The 24,053-nt window shown below is 42.1% G+C and overlaps 1 protein-coding gene across 1 annotated transcript in view; it reads right to left on the bottom strand.

Moving 5' to 3' along the window:
- Nucleotides 1-844: 844 nt before the first annotated feature.
- The window catches only part of ADH4 (alcohol dehydrogenase 4 (class II), pi polypeptide), a 33,113-nt gene continuing 9,904 nt past the window's right edge, over nucleotides 845-24,053 (bottom strand). Inside the window, exons 5-9 of the mRNA XM_006059198.4 lie at nucleotides 17,592-17,823; nucleotides 12,969-13,229; nucleotides 6,770-6,905; nucleotides 6,144-6,282; nucleotides 845-1,296 (exon numbers count right to left, since the gene is read on the bottom strand). Coding sequence (XP_006059260.3) covers nucleotides 1,272-1,296; nucleotides 6,144-6,282; nucleotides 6,770-6,905; nucleotides 12,969-13,229; nucleotides 17,592-17,823 — 793 coding nt within the window. The 3' untranslated portion in view covers nucleotides 845-1,271. The remainder of the gene's footprint in view (nucleotides 1,297-6,143; nucleotides 6,283-6,769; nucleotides 6,906-12,968; nucleotides 13,230-17,591; nucleotides 17,824-24,053) is intronic.

Genomic DNA, 24,053 nt, shown 5'->3' with positions numbered 1-24,053 from the left:
CTAGCCAAAGCTTCAGAGAAGTTTATCTTCTTTCAGAGTTCAGTGTGTGGTAAACGTTAAAACAAACAAACATACAAAAAAACCCCCAAACTGGTAGATTTCAGAAATTATCCTAAACTGAGAAATAGTCTTTGTTACTCTGATCTGAATTATTATCTATCTTAAACTGTCCATTGTAAAATCTGTTAGTATAACAGTTTGAAAACTCTCATTTTGCTTTTCATATTAATCTTATTGTCTATTATGTCTTGCAACTATTAATAGCTCTATTTACATTTATAATAAGTACATTGTTCTTTGTCATTTCTAGTTGAATATAGAAAATAGATTAATATAAATTATTAATAGATTATTTAGTACAAATTTAGTAAATAGATGTTCACATTGTACATTGTGATAATTCTTAAATAAAAAAGGGGTCTTATTTAATAAAAATGGAAATTAGAGAGTATAAATATATTTTCTTAAAAAAAATATATATATACACTCATTTATATAGTTTCTGATATCCCACTACTTGTGATTATAGTTCGCAGTGGTGAAGTGGAGCTAAGAGAAATTAACAGGTATTAAAATTATTTAGCAGCTAATTAAGGAAGAGTATGACTGAGCGACTTCACTTTCACTTTTCACTTTCATGCATTGGAGAAGGAAATGGCAACCCACTCCAGTGTTCTTGCCTGGAGAATCCCAGGGATGGGGGAGCCTGGTGGGCTGCTGTCTATGGGGTCGCACAGAGTTGGACATGACTGAAGTGACTTAGCAGCAACAGCAGCAGCAGCAGCAGCTTGTTACTTATTTTAAAGATATCTATATCTTATTGTAGTCTACATATCCATAATGATTTTTTTCAGGTAAAAAGATTTTTATTATGGAAAAATTAAAACATATACAACAGTAGAGAGAGAAGTATAATGAAACCCCATATATTTATCACCCCACCTAAAAAATTATAAACATATAGACAATCTAGTTTTATTTATGACCCCTTCATTCTCCACTTCCAGCTCTCCAGAACTAGTTTTAAACAATACCCAAACCTCATATGACTCTCTTCATAAACATATCAACTATCAAGGTTATTTAACATAGGAAATATTGATATATTTTATAGATACAAATGCTATAATCTTTATAGCTATTTAATATTGGGCGTTAACTGTAAATATTTGTTTAAACTCATGGCTATCATTATTCATCATATCACGTAATGGATTAACCATACAGGTTCAGATTTAGTCAGCTAGTATTCCAAATTGTTCCTGGTGTTGTCAAAAGAGCAGGACTGTCCGAATGCTGTTAATAATAATAAAACAACAATCAGTATAATTTTCATGGTAAATTTCACCAAAATCCACAATTAATTTTTTTTGTTTGTTTCAAGATTCGGTTTAATATTTCTGTATAGATACCTACTTTGCTAAGCCTAATTTCTTTTATCTTGTCACCCACTTCCATTCATGACATTACTAATATTTCATATGGTGTTAGTAATCTGGGGAAAAATTGGAGACCCTCACTTGACTCTGGGCAGCGTTCTTGTTGCCCACTGGTGTTATAGAGAAGGGGGTAACTGTTCTTGGCTCTCCTGTAGCTTAGAGAAAATTGGGCATCAAAAAAACGAGTGGTTGATGCGTTGGAATGCTGCTTTCAGAGAATTCAAAGATTTCTACTCCTTCAATACATAGAATCTTCTCCTGGACCTTACTGTTGGAGCTGTGAAATCCCTGGCATCAGCAGGTTGCCAGCATATGTACTGTTTTCACCCAGGACCTGGAGCTACACCTTCCGATGGAAGGAGAACTTCTGTGGTCTTTCCACCCCATAAGTCAGGGTCATTGCACCTTATGAGGCCAACTGGTTCCCTCCACTACCTTGCTACTATCAGTTGGTATGGCAGAGGGTCTAACCTCAATTGTACTTCCTGTTCCTGTATGGTATCAGCATACCTGGATGTATCAGCATCCTTGGGGAGGCCCATCCTCTGCCTTCTCTTTTGCCACCTTTCTAGCTGTGTGGGCAGTCAACTGGTTTTCTTGGTGAGCCAGGGGGAAGCAGGAGACCTCATTCAGGTGGTCTGCCCCTCGGCCTCCATTCTACCACTGATATCAGGCCTACATGGTATAGTGTGGGAGTCTTGCCCAGGTATTGGTAAAGTAGTGCAACATTTTCCGTTTTGCTGCTACTTAGCAGTCCTTGTGGATATATGCCATGACTGAGAAAGAGTGCTGGAGGAGCAATGAATGCCAGTAAGGCTCTAAAGTGAAAGTGAAATTTGCTCAGTCATGTGACTCTTTTTCAACCCCATGGACTGTAGCCTGCCAGGCTCCTCTGTCCATGGAATTCTCCAGGCCACAATACTGGAGTGGATAACTGATCTCTTCTCCAGGGGATCTTCCCAACCCAGGGATCAAACCCAGGTCTCCCACACTGCAGGCGGATTCTTTACCATCTGAGTCACTAGAAAAGCCCAGTAAGGCCCTAAATCCTAATCTAACTCCTAATGTGATGAATACTACTTACAGGGTTATTGAAATTGTACAAGATATTGTGGGGCTTACACACTAAGTTACTCTTTGTAGCTTAAAGAATAATGCTTATTTTTCCTTTTCTTTTTTTCCTCTAGAAAATCTTCATTTTGCAATAGGTAGGAAGTAAAGCAACTTTATATTTGTATGGATTAGTTTCAGGTTAGCTCCTAACCACTGTTAGGATCCCAGAAAAAGACTGAGTGAAGTCAAGATACTAGGAAAAGTGTGGACAGGGAGAGACCCTGTAAAAAGGAAGGGAGGAGAGCCCAGAAAGAGCAGGGAGTGGGAAGGGACTCATGAGAAGGAGCAGAATGCAGATAGTCATAAACCGAACTCAAGGATCCCTGTGGGAGGGTGGCTCAGACAGAGCCCACACATTCCACCCCTGTGCTTTTGTCATTCACTGGACTTCTGCTCATGGGTTTCTTTTGCAGAAAGAGCTCTGCAACTTTAAAATAGAGGTCTAAAAGTAAGGGCTATGACAGATAGTTATGGTCATTGTCAGTGCCCACAGATAATTAGAAACATTTGGAAAAAGAACTACCTCTACCTAACTCTTAAAACACCACCATGTGTGCAACGTTACAACTCCATTGTAGGCATGATTTTCTGGCAGAGTCTACTGCCTCCTAGAAGAGCAGAGGCCTTTGCCCACCTGTAGAACTTGTCTGACCTTGACATCTCTCTCATTGGGCTTGCCATTACTCTTTATACAGAAGATGTCTTATGTGGCCAATTCAGTATAGCTCAGGGGTGTCCAGGTCTCTGCCTTTGACATAGTTTGGTGTATTTCTTGTAGTATTCTGGATTCAGATCTTCATCCATAGGCTCCTTCTGTGAGTGTTTTACAGGACTGGACAGCTGTATGTCCAACGTGAAGGCCTCAGGGTAGAGGTATATACACTTTCACCCACTTGATATGGAATGATATGCTTGGTAACTGAACTGTAGGGAACTCGGCCATCCAGGTGCTCAAGCTGCTCTGTGATCTTGGGAATTTCTTGTTGCCTCATTTCAGTCAGATAAGCACAGCTTGTGTAGACTTTTTACTTTTCCTCCATCAGCTGAGTTTTTGGAGGGGAGTCAAACCTCTCATAGTCTTGATCATACCACTGCTTGTAGATATAGGTCTCCCTATCATCCTCTGCCATCAGGGCATCAGAATCCATGCCCTCTCCAAGGCCTAGTTTTCTGACAGAACTTTCTAGGCCTTTACTTTGCTGTGAATGTGTGAAAAGCTACATGTCCTCACATTTGGCTACTAGGAACAGCTCCAAGAAGTCTGATGTGATATCATCCAGGTACTGTCTGCATTGAATGTACTTCAGAGGGTGGGGCTTGGAGGACACCACTGTTTTAGTTTGAGCTGTTTTTTCTTTTTCTCAGTTGGGTCTTTGGATGTAGTTTTGCATCTCTTCTCCTCTCTGCTGGCACTTTAATCTTGGACTTCCAGTTTCCAGAACTTTTCACCCTGATCTTTGTAATGAGAAACTTGTGATTTTACTCTTTCAGGTTATTTTTCTTCAGGTCTCTGGCAGCCAGAATCTTTGGGTTGTCTTCTGTGTTTCTTTCCATCTTTCTTATCTCCTTTATCCATTTCAGCCTGAACTTCTGGTTCTGTGTGGCTCCTCCTTAGATTTCTGTTTAGGTATTGGTTCTTTGCTTGACTTCTAAATCTCTTCATCTCTTTGTTCTTCCACTTCCAAGTATGTTTATGGGTTTTACTCTTTCTGGTTCTTCTGCAGCGAGTGGTCTAGCAACTGGTTCTCTGGATGTGACTTTATGTCTTTTTTCCTCTTGGTTCTTTTCTTCTTCATTGACAAAATTGTCCAGTTTTGGTCTTTCAATTTCTTCCTCAGGTCTCCTTGTGAAATGAGATGTGATGGTGGCCTGCCTGCTAGTTTGCCTTATAATCCTGGGTGGGCCTAAACTTTGTTCCTCATCAGACTTGCTTTTTCTAGGTATACAAAGTTTAGAAACAAGTTTGGGGGACTCGTTTCCTCTGCTGTTCTCATTCTGCAGTCTTTACCACTTGTTTTCTAGACATACATTCACTTTCCAACTGAAAGCCTGAGCTCTGTTCTCCAAGGATAGATCTTTATATAAAAAGGATTTGATTTTACCCAAGTAGCCCTCCACTGATAATTCTTCTTTATGTAATTTACATAGTCACATAACTGCTTCTTTATTTCTATTTGCAGAAATTCATGCAAGAGATTCAGTTTTTTCTTCACACATTCCTTTTCTGTTAAGCTATCTGAAAACACAGGGAGTCTGCTCTCAAACTGCAAAGAAAATCATCTTCACCTCATTCAGCAGGGGTGATTTCCTTTTTTTTAATTGAAGTTCCTTTTGATATGTTGCAGTGAACACACCTGGAAATTAGGAAGTTCATGTAGTAGAGATATTTTCTCAGGTTTCTTCCCCAGGAAATATCCTGGGTCTTCACACTGTGGACCTATTTTCTTCTTTTCAACATTTATTCTCTGCTTCAGACTCCTGTCATTTAACTGTATGGTTTTCCCCTGCCTCTTTTGTGATATATTTTCTTTTTGTTACCTTTTTGCATTTTCTCTATTCAGCACTGTTCCTGGTGTTTTGTCCTTTGCTCCCGTTGACCAATGCTGTGGTTATTTTAACCAAAATCATTGATCCTAGACTTGCTCCCCAGTTACTAGGGATCCCATAATTGGGACACTTTTATAAATCAGTTCTTAGGGTCTATGCCAAGAGAGGACAATATAGCTGAAATGGTAGACTTGAATTACTTACAGGATACCCATGACAAATCTAGAAAATGAGAGAGTTGGGACATCCTTGAAGTATTGGACATCTGCCCCCAACTGCTCACATTTTCATGGTTTTCATTTGAATCTGATAATGAAGGGCCTGGAGTGGGCCTTCTATGTCAATTGCAGACCACAATGATTCCAGATCTAGGGCAATAATGTACCAAATGAACCTGACATTATAATCTAGAAATCACTCTCTCTCCAGAGTAGCCCCAACTGAGTTAAAAATTGTTTATGAAGGGGAAAATGTATGTCAGTTTATACCATCACTCTATTTTGGAGCAGTGTATGGAAATCAACTCTGAATATTCATTGGAAGGACTGATGCTGAAGCTGAAGCTCCAATACTTTGGCCACATGATGTGAAGAGCTGACTCATTGGAAAAGACCCTGATGCTGGGAAAGACTGAGGGCAGTAAGAGAAGTGAGTGACAGAGGATGAGATGGTTAGATGGTGTCACTGACTCAGTGGACACAACCTTGAGCAAAGAGAGAGTGAGTTAGTGAAAGAGAGAGAAGATAGCGAGAGACAGTGAAAGACTGTCTGGGAGATAGTGAAAGACAAGGGAAGCCTAGTGTGGTGCACTCCATGGAATCACAAAGAATCAGACATGACTTAATATACTCCATGTATATTATGGAGATAGAGTAGGAATATTTTCTCTTTTCCAGATGACCACTTTTTAATCTTTTAAGGGTTTTGAGTACTTCTGATAATGTGGAAAGTGTCAGAAAAGACAAACTGGTTAGTTTTCAACATCAAATGAAAATAGAATCATTGTAAAGATTTTTCAGACTGCTCATTCTTCTGGTAATTTACCTTTTTCCTTGGTACATTAGATCAAATGCCTCATTGACTTTGTCAAAAGGTAGGGTATGGGTCACCAATGCATCCAAATCCAATTTCTTATTCTTGTAGTCAGCAGCCAGCTTTGGAACAGAAGTGACACCTTTCCAACCTGTAATTGCCCAAAATGTCAAATAAACACATGGGTCTTGACATGAAGGGATAGTTTAACCAGTGTTTGTCAAATGAATGAAATTTTTAGGTCAGATATGGGTTGTTTTAAATAGATTACCCCCCTGCCATCTTTATTTATTTATTTATTTTTGTATTTTTAATCTATTAAATTTTTTCTTCAAGAGAAAAATTCAAGATTATTTTCTATTTTTAGATAAGGAATTATCTCAGTTTGATCCAAGTCTACCTTTCGTTCCCCTATGTTGGTCTATTTTAATGTAAATTGAATTTCAATTTGCAAATTACAGTTATCCTTCTATAAAAATTCTCTTTACTTTCAAGTAACCAACAGAATAAATAGCTTTCATATAGTCTTCAGATATGTTCTAGGCACTCAATATTTTAAAAAAATAATTTTTCTTTCAGTAACCTTCATTATGATAATTTGAGTGCTACTATGAAGAAAAAAGAAAACAAAAACTGACCACCAAAGCTTGTTCCAGTTAGAGTACGGCCCATTAGTAGCTCCATTGCAGACACATTCAAGCCATTGTCACCAACGTTTACTCCAATGATAGTGCATACTCCCCAGCCTACTGTTACACTGTCCAGGGCAGCTCTCTGGAAGGTCAAACAAAAAAAGATTAGCTGAGTGGGTAGAAAAGTAGAACATGAACTGCAATGTGGGTGTGTTCAGTGCTTCAGGGAAAATTTACACAATTCTGCATTATGACCTTATGCTCATAATATAGATTGAGACTTGAGGCACTTATGTTCTGTTTCAGATAGCACATCCAATAAAATTCTGAACATCATCAAAAATGATATTTAAATGAAACGAAACATATTTTACTCTGTTTAATACCACAGTTATGCTGAACCTATAGTGTATTTCATCGTATGTCAAGAAAAATACACATGCATGAAGTTAAGGAAAGATCTATAGATGATATTGTAAACTCGAATCAATAAGTTTTTGACCATCTACAATGGAATATGCAAAGATATTTGCAATTCCAGAGGCTTAGGATAAAATTAAGTCATGAAGAGAGAGTGAATAAGTAAATATAAAGCATATACTGTAAACTTAATAGATCTCAATGTAGGATAAATGAAAAGAAATGCTATTTAAAACAGAAGACAAAACAGTTAAATAGAAAATGATAGTGGCTGCTGCTCATCAAACATTTCATCTGCTTCCCTATAGTTTTTAGCTCTCCTGCGGTTACATAGAGTCACGTGACTAGTTCTGGGCTACAGGCCAGAGTGATGTGTGCAATTTCCTGGCCAAAATGGAAAAGCCAGTGGGCAACCTGCCAGCTATCCCTTCTGCTCTAACAACCCAGAGAAACTTGTGTTAAGATTGTAAAGCCATGAATTAGAACTTCCTTCATTGCTAAGTCATTTCATGGAAAACAGGGACCCAGACGATTTGCACTGATCTTTGCATGAGAGAAGAAAAAATATTGTTATCTTAACCCACTGCAGGTTTGGAGTTAATATGAAATGCCAAGATTGAAACATAAATAAGTTTAAGAAAAATATAAACTTGTGGATGGCCATTCCACAGAGAAGCCCTGTGGTATAGTCATACATTTAAAAATCTTTTGAGACTAATGTTATAGAAGAAAAGTATAATTTACCCCATATCCTTTGCCATGAGTGCTCAGTCACTTCAGTCATGTCTGGCTCTCTGCGACCCCATGGACCATGGCCCGCCAGGCTCCTCTGTCCATGGGGTTCTCCAGGCAAGAATACTGGAGTGGGTTGCCATTTCCTTCTCCAGTGATAAAGTATGAAGTGAGTGAAGTGAGTAAAGTGAAGTCGCTCAGTCATGTCTGACTCTGTGACCCCATGGATTGTAGCCTACCAGGCTCCTCTGTCCATGGGATTTCCCAGGCAAGAGTACTGGAGTGGGGTGCCATTTTCTTCTCCTTTGCCATAGTATGTAGTCAACTTGATTCTCACTTGTCAAGGTGACTTTTACTTCTACAGAAGTTCCACTAGAAATACTGTTCCTTTTCATCACTGATCACTATATGAAAGAAGCAGTCTGAAGGATGGTATATTTGCTCCCTCTTCTCTCGTTGTCTCTGTCTTACTAGGGATGGAAAATGACCTAGAACTTTTAGAATGTGTTTTGAAATCTTTATTTGAATATGTGTTTATTTATAGTTTTGAAAATTTCTAACATTTCTAAATAGCAACTCTTTTACTTTCTACACTTCTTGTATGGCAGAAGCATTTTTGTTTAATGCATATTGTACAGAAGAACCCACAAAGAGAGGAAAACAACACAGGCACTGCTTATTACCTTAAGGGAGCTGCTTAGATTATTCCCATTTTGGGTTTGGCTGTGCCATGTGGCTTAGGGATCTTAGTTTGCTGGCCAGGGATTAAACCTGTGCCCTCTGCAGTGAAAGTGTGGAGTCTTAACCACAGGACTGCCAAAGAACCCTCCTCTATATTTTTAAATTTAATATCTTTCCTATTGCCCTTTTCTCCATTTCTGAGCTTTTCTCCAAGCAGGGAATTGACCTCCATAAATATGACTTAGTTAAATGGGTATTATATGCAAATACAGGGTTTTATTTAGTAGCCTCTGATAACTTTTGGCAAGAATTATTTTTAATTCTCAAAATCTTATAAAATTGTCCATTACTGTAAATTTCTAATTGTTTTGTTGGGTTTCTTAGGCTGCTTTAGAGCATTAGAAATCATCAGAATCAAGTTCATACCCATTACTGGAATGTCTTCAACAATCTAGAAATTTAGCTTTCCTTTCCCTTGTTGGAAGGGTAGGCAGCTTAATTTTTGTGGTTAAATAAACCCATCTCTTTTTATTTGGATTCTCCAGTGTGATTCTGCTCCATAATTTAAAATACATTTCTTGGTGTAATAAATAAGATAATAATGGAACCTGAAAGATTTAGATCAGTGGTTCTCAGTTTGACAAACTTGTAAAAAATATTAGTACCTTGGTCCCCAGTGCATGAGAATATCCTAGACATGGGTCTATTCGTTGACACTGAAAAACAACTCCCCAGATACTTCTAAAGTTTTGAGAATCTCTGTACTAGAAAAATAAGGTTAAATAGGCTGAATTTCAGTGTTTGTGAAACATGTGAGCCGTGGGAAATGGAGGAATGGATGTAGCGCATTGCAGTCCTCAGGTTCCAAGGACAATTTAAATAGTAGGGCCTGAAGCTTTGGATGCAGAGGAGCAGTGCAGGACAAGGAGCCCTCCCTGCATGAATTTCAGTAATAGCATTTATTGAGTCCTTCCCAGGTGGTGCAGTGGTAATGAATCTGTCTGCCAATGCAGAAGACACGGGTCGGGAAGATCTCCTAGATGAGGTAATGGCAACCCACTCCAGTATTCTTGCCTAGGAAATCCCATGGACAGAGGAGCATGGTGGGCTAGTCTGTGGGGTCATAAAGGGTCAGACAGGACTGAGCAACTGAGCAACTGAGCACATACGTGCATACGCTTATTAATGGCCAGATCCTCTCTTAAGCAGTCACACTATTTGCAGTGAAACCGTTCTGAGAGGCAAGACCCAGGAAGGGCAGCCTATTGCTTTCAGCAGCTCTTCCCAGTTTCCATTCTCTCCTGGGGAAGACATGTCAGGTGAGAACCGAGGAGAAGAATCAGCAAAGCCTGTTCCTGGGAGACTGAAGTACAGAATTGCATTCTTTATAGCCTCCCAGTGCCCAGTTGTGGAGAATGCAAATGGCACCCCACTCCAGTACTCTTGCCTGGAAAATCCCATGGACGGAGGAGCCTGGTAGGCTGCAGTCCATGGGGTCGAGAAGAGTCAGACACGCTTGAGTGACTTCACTTTCACTTTTCACTTTCATGCATTGGAGAAGGAAATGGCAACATGCTCCAATGTTCTTGCCTGGAGAATCCTAGGGAAGGCGGAGCCTGGTGGGCTGCAGTCTACAGGGTCACACAGAGTCGGACACGACTGAAGTGACTTAGCAGCAGCAGCAGCAGCAGCAGCAGCAGTGCCCAGTTGTGTCTGCCTCTTTGCGACCCCTGGTGTTTGGATGGCAAAGAATCTGCCTGCAGTGTGGAGACCCAGGTTCAATCCCTGGGTTGGGAAGATCCCCTGGAGAAGGGAAAGGTGACCCACTACAGTGTTCTTGCCTGAAATTCCATGGACAGAGGATCCTGGTGGGCTACAGTCCATGGGGTCATAAAGAGTCAAACACGACTGAGTGACTAACATACACACACATTTTGCAACCCTGTTGGCTGTAGCCCACCAGGCTCCTCTGTTCATGGAATTTCCCGGGCAAGAATACTGGAGTGGGTTGCCATTTCCTTCTCTAGGGATTCAACCCTCACCTCTTGTGTCTCCTGCATTGGTAGATGGGTTCTTTACTGCTAGTGCCACCTGGAAAGCCTTTCCTTAGAGGAGAGTTTTAGGAGCCAGGCTGAGTGAAGGTATAAATAAAAAGGAATAGTGTCATAACTATTAATACTTCACAGTTCTCACTAATGAAAGAAAAGTTCTCACTAATGAAAGAAAAGTTCTCACTAATTTCTCCATAGGCAGAAAATTTAATTGATGACTTCTCTAGTCATCTTGTTAAAAAAACAAAACAAACCCTTCCTAATGGTGTCTTTGAGCAAATATGCATTAGGCGAGTATTTGCTGGAGACTAAGGCTGCACACTCTGGAGGCTAACTAATCCCTGCATTGCCAGTTGGCTCTTTATCCCATCTTTTGGAGCAGAACATACAGGACTAGAGGTGTGGATCTGCAATCATGCAGTTGCTCAGGACCCTGCACTTAGAAGGGCCCTCCTTTCCTGTCCTGAGAGGAGAAGAAATCTGAATGAATCAAAATTGTAGTGTTTAGGAAAAAAGGATTTAAATTTAATTTTGCAGCTTGTTGATTTTTTAATGAAAATTTCACACATAATTTGGACCTAATTCTGCAGACCATTTATTTAGATCTGATGGACAGAACTGGCTTGTTTGCAGGTTGCTAACCTCTCCTGGCTGTACTTTATTGTGAGAGTGGATACCTTTGGCTGTTAGGAGGGACAGCAGTCACCCTCTCTATTCCCTCTTCTAGGACTACCTTTTCTTTTTCCCTTACTTCTCATAGGACAATTCTTTTATAAAGTTTTAATTTGTAAGTTTTCTCTTAATGTTTTTGCTGAATTTCATGTGAAAGAATAAACAAATGTTAATAACACATTAATATTAAGTAGTAATTAGCAATATAACAAATAAAAATTAATTACATGTATGTAATGTATAATGGCATCTAATATATTAATAAGTATTTCTTCTATAAAGTTAACTTGCTGCTGCTGCTGCTAAGTCGCTTCAGTCGTGTCTGACTCTGTGTGACCCCAGAGACAGCAGCCCACCAGGTTCCTCCATCCCTGGGATTCTCCAGGCAAGAACACTGGAGTGGGTGCCATTTCCTTCTCCAACGCATGAAAGTGAAAAGGAAAAGTGAAGTCCCTTGGTCGTGTCCGACTCCTAGCGACCCCATGGATTGCAGCCTACCAGGCTCCTCCATCCATGGGATTTTCCAGGCAAGAGTACTGGAGTGGGGTGCCACTGCCTTCTCTGAAAGTTATATATACATAAATATTAATATTAAATATAAACATATTAATATATTTTCAATGTCAATTATGTCATCCTCTAGCCTGCCTGAATGGGTTTTTCCGGCCACATGTGATTGTTCAGAGCCTCCCAACTGTGAGAGGCAGGAGATGTTCTAAACTGCCTAAACACAGATTCCTTTGAGTAGTTAAAAGATTGATTAGAAATTGTATTGGTGAAGGGTTTTTCACTTGTTGGGCCAATGTTTGCTGCTAAGTCTCCATACTCCTTACCTACTGTGTCCTTGGCAGTGTATTGATTGATATAATGGGTGTATAGAAATGTAAAATGCAGCTTTGTCCAATGCTTTTTGGAAGGCTGGCGCCTGACTTTGGAATAATCACCTTTAGAGAAAGATAAGTTTCTTAAATGTTAACAGGCCTCCTGGCCAGAAGATGATGTCAATCACCTGAACTTTTGCATATGATAAGGAAGAAAGCCTGGCTTGCTGCATGGCTCTACCCCTTCCCCCATTATCCTCTATGCATACCTTTAGGTATAAAAACTACTTTGGAAAATAAAGTGCGGGCCTTGTTCACTGAAACTTGGTCTCCCCATGTCACTCTCTCTCCCAAATTCCAGCTGAGTGTCCATCTGGAGCGCGGATGTCCTCTGCGACCATTTATTTGCCTGGGCTTCTAAGACCCACTCGAGAAGGTGTCTAAGGTGGGGCACCTTCCGCTATTCGAGAGGGCGCCTGCGGCCTCCGTGGTCAGAGCTAACCTGGTGTCACAGGTTATATTGATTTTCCGCGTAAACCAAGCCACTCAGCTTCTTTTCTCCACTGAATTTTCCTACTGAGCTATCCTTATTTCAGCTTCTTTTCTCCACTGAATTTTCCTACTGAGCTATCCTTATTTCAGCCGCTTTCTCCACTGAATTTCCTCACTGAGCTATCCTCATTCTATTACTCTTTAAATCTTTGATAAATATTTATAAATAAATAAGTCACCGACGCCGTCCCCGCTTCGAATACCCTGGATCAGCCGGGGCTGGACCCCGGCAAATAAGCAATATTTATTATATCTTATTATAAAAAAAATACATACCATGATTTTAGCTCCTCCTACACACTCAAAGGCAAAGTCCACACCTCCATTGGTCATTTCAACAATGACCTCTTGAATGGGTTTGTCTAGGACTTTAGGATTGAGGCAGTCAGTGGCTCCAAGGGCTTTGGCTTTTGTAAACTTCTCACTATTGATGTCAACAACTATGATTCGGGAAGCTCCTGATGCTTTACAACCCATTACAGCAGAGAGACCGACACCTCCTAGGCCAAAGATGGCACAGGTAGAACCAGGTGTGACCTGCAGGCAAGAACATTATAAATTAACTTTTCAAGCAGCTGGTCCCATTTTTGAAAAAGGGACAGAGTGAAGTGGGAGCAATAAAAGGGACAGAGTTAAGTGGGGGCTGCTGCTACTGCTGCTGCTAAGTCGCTTCAGTTGTGTCTGACTCTGTGCGACCCCATAGACAGCAGCCCACCAGGCTCCCCCGTCCCTGGGATTCTCCAGGCAAGAACACTGGAGTGGGTTGCCATTTCCTTCTCCAATGCATGAAAGTGAAAAGTGAAAGGGAAGTTGCTCAGTTGTGTCCGACTCTTAGCGACCCCATGGATTGCAGCCTACCAGGCTCCTCCATCCATGGGATTTTCCAGGCAAGAGTACTGGAGTGGGGTGCCATTGCCTTCTCCTAAGTGAGGGAAGGAACAGATATATAAAAGCCTGTCTGTTGTAAAGCTAAATGATATAGCTAAATGGGGGAAATTTGCCAATGTGAAAATGTATGAATCACTGGCTAAATTTGAAGAAACATTTGAAGGCTATTAGAATTAGAATTATCAGCTCATAATTCTACAAACCCAAGTAAAAATCGTTCTCTTGTCTTCCTTTTCCCTTTAGTGTTATGAGAACAAAAACTGAAGCCCACATATTTTAAAGGGCTTATTGGTTTCTTTTTAAAATAGATCTTCCCTGGTGGCTCAGACGGTAAAGCGTCTGCCTACAATGTGGGAGACCTGGGTTCAATCCCTGGGTCGGGAGTATCTCCTGGAGAAGGAAATGGCAACCTATTCCACTACTCTTGCCTGGAAAATCCATGGATGGAGGAGCCTGGTAGGCTGCAGTCAATGGGGTCGCTAAGAGTTGGACACGACTGAGCGACTTCCCTTTCACTTTTCACTTTCATGGATTGGAGAAGGAAATGGCAACCCACTCCAGTGTTCTTGCCTGGAGAATCCCAGGGACGGGGGAGCCTGGTGGGCTGCCATCTATGGGGTCACACAGAGCTGGCCATGACTGAACTTAGCAGCAGCAGCAGCAGCAGACATGCATACACTGGCTTTTGCCACTCAGGGAAAAAGAATATATATATTTTGCAAATATTCAGAATACTGTCCTATACATACTATGTAATCTTTACTATGATACTGTAGTATGAGTGTAGTATATTTCCAAATGTATTTCTCCAGAGACTATTATAAAGTTTGCCAGTAAGTCTAATTGGAAGTAGACATGCATTTTTCTCATTGAAGCAATGTTGTACACAGTTGTGGTGCATAGCTTACAACAGTGCATAAACTGAAAACACTACCAATTGTGTGATACAACTGGACATTTTGTGTAAAAGTGTCTTTAATTGCAGTTCGGGGTGGGGGGGTCATTATAAAGTATTGTTTGTTTTTTTATTTGTGTTAGTCACTTAGTCATGTCCGACTCTATACAACCCCATCGACTGTAGCCCACCAGGCTTCTCTATCCACGGGATTCTCCAGGCAAGAATCCTGGAGTGGATTGCCATGCCCTCCTCCCAGGGATCTTCCCGACCCAGGGACTGAAGCCCAGTCTCCTGCATTGCAGGTGAACTCTTTACCATGTGAGCCACAAGGGAAGGTTATAAGGTATAACCCCACTTAAAAATAGAGCTTTAAATAGTGTATGATTATCTATCTACAGACAACACTCTTAGGACATTTTTATGCTTTCAAAGATCTCTATGAAATGTAATTAATTTGGCAATAAAGGATGCAATCAGATTGATAAGAACAAGGAGTTCTGGTGATGCTGGGGGAATGGTCCTTAATAATTAATCAGAGTTATTGTATCACTTTTCTTCTCAGAGGTAAATTAAAAATTATTAAAGCTCTTGCCTTTTGTCTAGATTACTGACAATTCACTTCTTTTTACTTGCTCCTATCAAATTTATTTCTCTTTTTTGAGTATCTCATGAGGCGGATTAGCTGTTCTTCAGCATCGGGAAGAACAGATTCTGGGAATTTAGGTAAGCTTTGACTAGATTTAAAAGAAAATTGTGGCTGAATCTCAAGGGTTAATATCCCTGAAGAAAGACTACCGTGGTAGAAGGTGATAGTCAACATGGGGTCCAGAAAAGGGCAGGGTGAAAAGGCAGCTGTGGTGGGGGTGCTGGTGATGGTAGCAAAGAACAGTAGTTCTTCCCTATGTCTCCAGTGTTTCTAGAGGAAAATATGCCTTGACTGCCAGGGTCACATCAGCTCTTAACTCCTCCCAACTAACAATACCCTTCCTGTAGGAGCCTTCAGATTATAGTTTGACTTTTCATATAGTCTTAAATTTTTGCCAATGAATAAATAAATGAATGAATTTTTAGAAAGAGATAATATACCGAGAGCCAAGAAGAGCATCCCTATCTGCTTGACTGATATAATTCTCAACAAAAAGTTGTATCTTGATATTTTGGCTACTAGATCAGCCTTTTATTTTGGTTCAGCTGACTTCATTTTCTTGACACTGAACAACTCTATGTAATCTTATATAAAAAAAATAGTTGGATTGCAAAGCTGAGGACCAAGCCTCACCAAGATGTTTTAGGGGTTACATATGAACCTGGCTTTATTCATTCACTTGCTGAAAACTTTCCAAGCTCATACTATGTGCCAGGCACAAGGCTAGGCCCCAGAGCCATCACAATGAACAAGAGAGAATTCTTGTCCTTATGGAACAAATCATCTAATAAGAAGGAGAAATAAGTGGGAAATATCTCCGTAGTGTGATAAGAAGGAAGAAAGGGATAAATACAGATACTTTAGGGAAACTGTGAGGGATGCCCAATGCATGCCTGGGAGGATGGAGTAGGTTTCCAATGGGAAGTGACAAATAAATGGAGTCAGACAGAAGAAGTGGGGGAGCTTTCCAGGCAGAGTTGGTGGGAGCCAGGTGTGAAGAAAAGTCTAGACGCCACATTTAGAACCCAGAGACTGGGGGTCAGGCCCAGGGGAACAGCAGGCAATGAAAGGAAATAGAAAGAATGACTAGCATATTGAAAAAAAAGGGGAATAATTAAAGTGGAATGAAATCTCCGGATTTTGTTGTTTAGGAAGACCATGCTGGTTGCATTTTGCAGTTTAGAGTTAAGGGATAAACATTGATGTCAAGGAGGTTCAAATAAGGAGGTCACCAGTAGTCTTGCTTGGGAAATCGCATGGACAGAGGAGCCTTGTGGGCTACAATCCACGGGGTTGCAAAGAGTTGGACACAACTTAGCAACTGAGCATGCAAAATCCCGCAGAAGTGGTAAAGCAGGGTTGAAATCTACATGTGCCTGACTCTGGCAGCTCTGTGCTTTCTCTCAGCCTCCTGAAGCTCAGAATGAGGCCCTTGAAATAGGCAGAGTGAGCACTAGTGGATGGATGGAGAGAGGGAGAGAGGGTAACTAAGGACAGGAAGACAAGAAAGATGGATAGTGTGTTCAGATCTGCCCATGGGGGTGCACTTGGAGGCAAGGGGGTGGGTTCACCTATCTGGGGTGCTGCATGAGGACAGCGAGGGCGGCCTGGGGACCAGCTTCTCAGGTGGCACCAGAGGGAGGAGGAGGTGGGAGTGGATGGAAGGGGAGCCTTTGCTTGCAGGCAGGCAGTACAAATTAAAAAAAAAAAAGAAAAAAAAGGAGGTTGTTTGAAGCATCCAAGTGATAGTGACATCTCTCTAGTCTGTCAGTTGAAGAGCTTTGTAAAAGCTTCTAAATTCTAACATGGAATTTCAGGGACACATCTTGCCACCATCAGGGCTGCCATCTGAGATCCTCCCTTGAAGCCACAAAGGGGCAAAGTGAGATGTAGAGATGAATTACTACATTTGAGAGAGAGGAAATGGCAACCCACTCCAGTATTCTTGCCTGGAGAATCCCATGGACAGAGGAGCCTGGCTACAGTCCACGGGGTCGGACACGACTGAGCGACTTCACTTTCTTTCACTTTCACTTTCTAACCTGCTGCATCAGGGAGAAACTAGGTGGCTATATGGGTGTAGTTTCTGTTGTCTCTTGACCGGATCTGCTGTCCCAGGACAAGGGACATATTTAGAGGACATGTTTAAGCAGACTGTACTTAAATCAGGGATAGTCAATAATCTAACATACTAGTAAACGAAAGGAAATTAACATGAACTGGACGCCAGCTATATGCTAGCCTCTGGGCCAGATGTCTTACATATGCAATATGATTTAATTATCCCACAACTATTTGTAATAGATATTACAGTAGAGAGAGAGAGGAGTGGAGAGGTTAAATACCTTGCCTAGAATCACAATGGTAATAAATGACAGAGCCAGTTTTTGAAGATAAATCTGGCTGCTTTATCACGCTGCCTCCCAGTAACATCTATCTTACACAGCCTGGTGATTAGCCATGTTACCTTGGCATTGTTGATGACAGCTCCATAGCCAGTTGAAAATGCACATCCAAGCAGACAAACTCTCTCTAAATTGGCATCGTCCTCTAGTTTGGCAAGGTTGACATCTGAGACCACAGTGTAGTGACTGAAGGTACTGGTCCCCATGAAACGGTAAATTGGTTTTCCTTTGCAGGTAAACCTGCTAGTTCCATCTTCCATTAATTTTTGATCACCCATAGGATTTTTAAAATGCCTAGGGAAAAAAAGATACAAAAAAGGGAAAGTTGATGGACAACTGATTACTTTCCTGAAAAAAAGTACCTACCTGCTCTCTCCCCACTTTGGACTATTTTCAAGTAAATCTCACACATTACTGTTTCATCTGTAAATATTTCAGTATGTGTCGCTAAAAGATTCTTTTAATTCTACAGATTTCATTTGGTTGGTATGTCTCTTATGTCTCTTGATTTATAGGTTCTCACCCTACCCCTTGTTTGTTCCCCTGCAGTTTTTTTTTGTTGTTGTTGAATAAATAGTTATTTGTCCTACAGAATTTTCTTCACTCTAGATTTTTCTGATTATGTTCCTGTAATCTGGTTTAGCATAATTTCTCCATCGCTGTATTTCCCCTAAACTAGTATTTTTGATTTAAATGCTTGATCTGATTCAAATTTTATGTTTTTGTAGGAATATTGCTAAAATAGTGTATGTAGTGTATGCCTCACCTGGAGGCATGTAATAGCTTATCTCTTTGTGATGCTGGAAAGAGCTGATGGTCATTGCCAAAATCTGTTATTTCATCAGAGGTTTGCAAGAGGGTCTATTCATTTTTTGAATATCTGCAACAACCCTGTGAAGTAGGTATTATTGTCTCCTTTTTATAGATGAGTAAATTGAGGCACAGTATGGGGAGAAGAGCCTGGAGGACTATGGTCCATTGAGTTGCAAAGAGTCCGACATGGCTGTAGCAACTGAGCACGCATGCGTGCATAGATATGAGTAGTAAAATTTTAGCTTCTGAAATAATTAGTTTCAATTAGCACTAAAGATAAATATTTCATTTCTATAGTCTAAGAAAAAATAAGGCAATTAAGATTTTTGACTCCGGATCCAGACTGCCTAGATTCAAAATCTAGCTCCAATCCATGTGGCCTTGGAATAAATTACTGTGATGCATTGCATTTCTCTCTCATCCTCTGTAGAAGTGAGAGGGTAACAGGTAGGTAAAGAACAGATGGGATGCCATCAGGTATACCCCTGGTGCATCTTCACCCCGCCTTGGTGGTAGAACCGGGAGGTATGAGTATGGTGCCTGCGTCAGTAAGGGACAGACTAAGTCAGACCAGGGAAGGAAAGCTTCAGTGGAAAGTCTGTCTACACCCGCGTCTAGAGCAGGGAGGGACGCCTCCAGTAGAAAGATGGTGCTGGTCACTTTTTTTCTCTCTTACAGATGGGAACAAACAATTCCAGCCTCACTCCTTTGACCTGTATCCTGAAAAACTGGGATAGATTTGATCCTTAGAGCTTAAAGATGGTATGCCTGATATTCCTATGTGATACTGCATGGCCACGGTATCCATTGGAGGAAGGCAAATGGTGGCCAGTTGGATATAATTATCTTAATTATAATACTATTTTACAATTAGACCAGTTCTGTAGAAAACAAAGGAAATGGGTAGAAGTAGCATATGTGTTGACCTTTTTCTCTGCAAGACATGCCAGACTTATGTCCTAAGGGTATAGATTTGGGTATGAAACCTTCAGCTCCCTCCTGTCCTCCTACTTTGCCCCCGTACCCGGGGCTCCAAACTGAAAGTCAGGCCCCCCACCCCGCCCAGAAGGGTTGCCTCAGTAAAAACCCAAACTGAGATTCAAACTGCCCAAGAAGAGGTCCAAACAACCCCTGTCTCATTATGACCTCAGACTATGCTGGTTTCAAAGAAACTCAGTTGAAGTAAGAGAAGCTCAGACAGCTGTAAGGCGAGTGCAGAGAAAAAGAGTGAGCTGGGCAGTCAGGCAAGAAAAAGGAAATTTATTAGAGGGAAAAGAGAGAGTGACTGGCTCTTAAGGAGAACCAGTGTTCTCCCTTTCTGACAAAGTCCTTCTTATACCCCACCAATGAAAAATTCTCTGAAAAGATGGTCACATAGCCAGAGGTCTGGAATCTGGTGGTCTTGCAGTTTTGAGAAGATAAGTGCCAGCGAGATAACAGGATGCCATTTTGGCAATTTGGTCAGTCTCACAGATCACTGTGATTTTATTCTTCATTTGCAAGGTCGACATAATGAGCCATCTTATCAATGAGACCCCATGTGGGCCCTATCATTCCAGCCTTTTTGATTTAAGATAAGGGCCAAAGGTCAATCTTCCGTAACTGCTTCCTGCAGGACAGGGGCATCATGGGGGTAAGATAAGACATTGTGGGGGTAAGATAAGAAAAGGCTGGAATGCGGGTCAAGGGGATTTGTGTGGGGTCGAAGTTTTTGATAATCTGAGTGAGTTAGAAGTAGCTCGTGGATAGTTCAGTTGGTGAAGGCTTGTAAGTGGTCCTGCCACTGTTAGAGTTACCCTGGGATCTGTAGAGGTGATGAGAGTTGGGGCCTGGGGCCCTGGGCACCTTCAGTCTTCAGTGGCAAATCTGAGGAAGCTGGGCAGAGCTGGGTTGGAGGACTCCTGCTCGCAACCTGGAGGGGAATGTCCGGATCCCTGGAGGTGGATTTGGGCAGCTGACCTTCCAATGTCCCATTATGCCACAGCTGGGACATGGACCTGGAGGGGGCCTTGGCTTTAGGCATGAGCAGATCCAATGGCCTTCTTTGCCACAGTTGAAGCAGGGTCCAGGTGGCTTCCTTCCTTTGTTGGTTGATGGCGGCTTGGCGCCACATAGGGCAAGGGATAAAAGGTGGCATTTGGTCTGATCTCTTTGGGCCTTCTCTAGCTTTGCCTATTCTTCCCAGTTATTGAAAATCTTAGAGGCTAAATTTAAAAGGTCTCGTTGAGGGGTTTGAGGGCCTTCTGCCTTTTTTAGTTTCTTTTGGATATCTGGGGATGACTGGGAGATAAAATGGGTGTTAAGGACAATGGTGCCCTCTGCTGAAGTGGGGTCTAATTTTGTATATTTTTGTAGTGCTTCTGTTAACCTGGCTAGAAATTGTGCTGGGTTTTCATCTAGCCCTTGAGGTATTTCCTGGAGCTTATCAAAGTTGATAGCTTTATGCCCTGTCTTTTGAAGGCCCACAATGAGACAAGCAACCATGTGATTACGGGCTGCTTGTCCAGGTCTCCCTGCCTGATAATCCCAGTTGGGATCTTCTCGGGGGACAGCTGTTGCCCCTACAGGCTTAGTGTCATCTGTCCTGTGTATCTCATCAGCATGCGCCTGAGAGGCTTGCCATACTCATTCCTTCTCTTCTGGGAGAAGAGTGGAGGAAAGTATGATGTAAATATCATGCCAGGTTAAGTCATAAGACTGGGTAAGACACCTAAATTCTTTAAGATAATTATCCAGGTATGAGGAGAAGGAGCCAAGATGCTTTTCAGTCTGAGACAAATCGTGAGGGAGAATGGGACATGAACCCTATCAATGCCTTCTACTCCAGCTACTTCCCCTGAAGGGAGGAGTGGGTCAGGGGAAAGAGCGGGGTCCTGTGGTGAAGTTTCCTGTTTTAAAGTTGTTCAGGACTGGCTATGGGGAAGAGATCTAGGTGGTCTGGGTAAAGCCTTGGGACCCTCAGGGTAGAGGGTGGGGCTGAGATCTCAGAGCTTATTACAGGCAAAGGCTGGGGAGGGGAATTGGGAGCTGCCTTCAGAAAGAGGGAGGGAGAAGGAGATGTAAGGTGGAGGCTGTGGAACTGGATCAGGAGTGGCTGCAAGGGGATTGGGAATGATAGTGGGTAGGCTGTGGTTGGAAGGGTCTAAGGAAGAAGAAGAAAAGTCTGATCAGGAATTGGGAGACATTGTTTTAGGAGGATGTGACCCAGAATAGGCTAAGAGTATTTGAGAAGTAGAACAGGATTCACAGAGAGAGCGTTGAGAGTAGAGAGTGAAGAAAGCCTGAACATAAGAGATTTCTAACCACTTGCCGTTGTGGCAGCAGATGTTATCAAGGTCCATAGGGTATTATAATTGAGAGTTCTGTTTTCTGGCCATTGGAGCCTGTTATCAAGTCTGTATTGTGCCAGCCAATGTTAGAATAGTAAATAAGCCTTTTTGGTCTTATGTCCCCTTGGAAGCCCAAGGCTTTTAGGTTTTGGAGAAGGCATCTTAGAGGAGTAGATTTTGAGGGCTAGGATTGAGAATTTCCCATTATGGATGAATAGGGAGGTTAGACAAGGGCAAGTGCGAGGAGAAAGGTCTGAGAGAAAAGGCATCCCCATTCTCAGGACTTTCTCAGAGAGTAATAATAGTCTGCTTTGTAACGGGAGTCCCCTATTTCAAAGTCAGATGGGGCACAAGGCCGAGGGCCCTAGGGCCATGGAGATCCTCCTGCCTAGCGCTAGGACTTGGAAAAGAGGCTAGAGAGAGAGGATCCGAGGGAATGGGATTTCACTCACCCTTGTAACCGATGGATGAAATGTGGGCTGGTGTGTGGATGTCGCTCCAGCAAGGCAAGTGGAGAGTCCCATCCCGGAGCTCATCTCAGTTTCTTGGCAAGGTCCAAGGGAGGGGACCACCGGAGGTGGCCTCGTGAGAGGAGCCCACCCAGTTGCGGTGGATCTTCCCTCCCGGGTTTTCTGACAATGAGACCCCCATGTGTGATAGGGCCCACATGAGGTCTCATTGATAAGATGGCTTCTTATGTCGACCTCACAAACAAAGAATAAATCACAGTGATCTGTGAGACTGATCAAATTGCCCAAATGGCATTTGGTTATCTCACGGGCACCTAAGTTCTCAAAGCTGCAAGACCACCAGATTCCAGACCTCTGGCTGTGTGACCATCCCTTCAGAGAACTTTTCACTGGTGGGCTATAAGAAGGACTACGTCAGAAAGGGAGAATGCTGGTTCTCCTTAAGAGCCAGTCACCCTCTCTTTTCCCTCTAATAAATTTTCTTTTTCTTGCCTGACTGCCCGGCTCAGTCTCTTTTTCTCTGCACTCGCCTTACAATGTGGGAACTGCTGCTGCTGCTAAGTCAACTTCAGTCATGTCCGACTCTGTGCGACCCCATAAATGGCAGCCCACCAGGCTCCCCTGTCCCTGGGATTCTCCAGGCAAGAACACTGGAGTGGGTTGCCATTTCCTTCTCTAATACAATGTGGGCCTTATCAACAGCAAAAGCTAAGGGTGACATATAGGATGAGATGGAAGACAGGAGACAAAGAGATAAAGAAAAGTAGGTTTCTCCAATCTATCCCTGGAATCATATGCGCAGAGCAGCCAGAGGGGCTGAGGAACAGCCACACAAGCTGTTGCGTCTTCATGAAGCACCCACTGGGAGAAATAATCAGTCTATGAGAGTTAATAAGCCCTTTCCTTATCAAGAAATACAAAGAATCAAGGAGGATCTAGGAGACTGTTTAGAGTACCCAGAAAAATGTATTAGCGCTTTTAAGGGTGTTACTCTGCTTTATGACCTTACTTGGAAGAGGGTGATGTATGTCTTGAGACAAACACTAACTCCTGCCTCAAAAACTCGAGTTTTGGGGAAAGCGGTTGCTTATGGAGATGAATGGCTTGGTAATGAATCAGTAGGGAAGATGGAGGACAAGATAGCTGCTCTCCCCACTGAGAATCAGGCGGTCCCAACTATAGAATGAGATTGGGACTGTAACACAGCTAAAGGAAGATGGGATCAGAGTCATTTTGTCAGATGTATTTTTGGGCTCAGGCAAACACGTGACTTTAAAATAAGTCTTTAAACTGTGCCAAACTGGCAAACAGAAAACAGAACAGGAAGAGAAGGAAGCTCCTGGTGAATTCCTAGATAGACTGAGGGAAGCCCTTTGCAGATTCACGGAGACTGATCCCGAAAATGAAGAGGGAAGAGTGATCTTAAAAGATAGATTTTTCACTCAATCGGCTCCAGATATCTGCTGTAAAACAGGTATATGGGCCAAATCAGTCTTTAGATAATCTGTTGCAGCAGGCTCAGACAGTCTATTATGGCAGGGAATGTGAGGAAAAGAAAGGCAGAGAATGACAAAAGAACGGGCGGAAACCCTTATAATGGCTGTCCGAACCATTCTTAAACAGCCTGAGAAAAATTCCCAGAAGGACCCAGGTGAAAAGGGATAGGCTTGCTATTACCGTGGAAAGGAGGGCCACCTCAAACAGGATTGCCCTCAGGCATCTAAGTTGCCCTGGCTCCATGTCTGGTCTGCAAGGGACCACACTGGAGGAGAGACTGCCCCCAGAGGCATAGGTTTCAGGGGTCAAACTCTCAAGACAATCAGGACTGAAAGTGCCCAGGGGTCCCCATACAAGCTCCTGTCCTAATTATATCTGAGGAACTCTGAGTATTAATAACTGTGGGGGTGCCAAT

Source organism: Bubalus bubalis, chromosome 7 (assembly GCF_019923935.1).
Source record: "Bubalus bubalis isolate 160015118507 breed Murrah chromosome 7, NDDB_SH_1, whole genome shotgun sequence".
Taxonomy (NCBI): Eukaryota; Metazoa; Chordata; class Mammalia; order Artiodactyla; family Bovidae; genus Bubalus; species Bubalus bubalis.
Note: the sequence above shows the minus strand (reverse complement) of the source record. Positions and strands in the feature narration are given on the sequence as shown.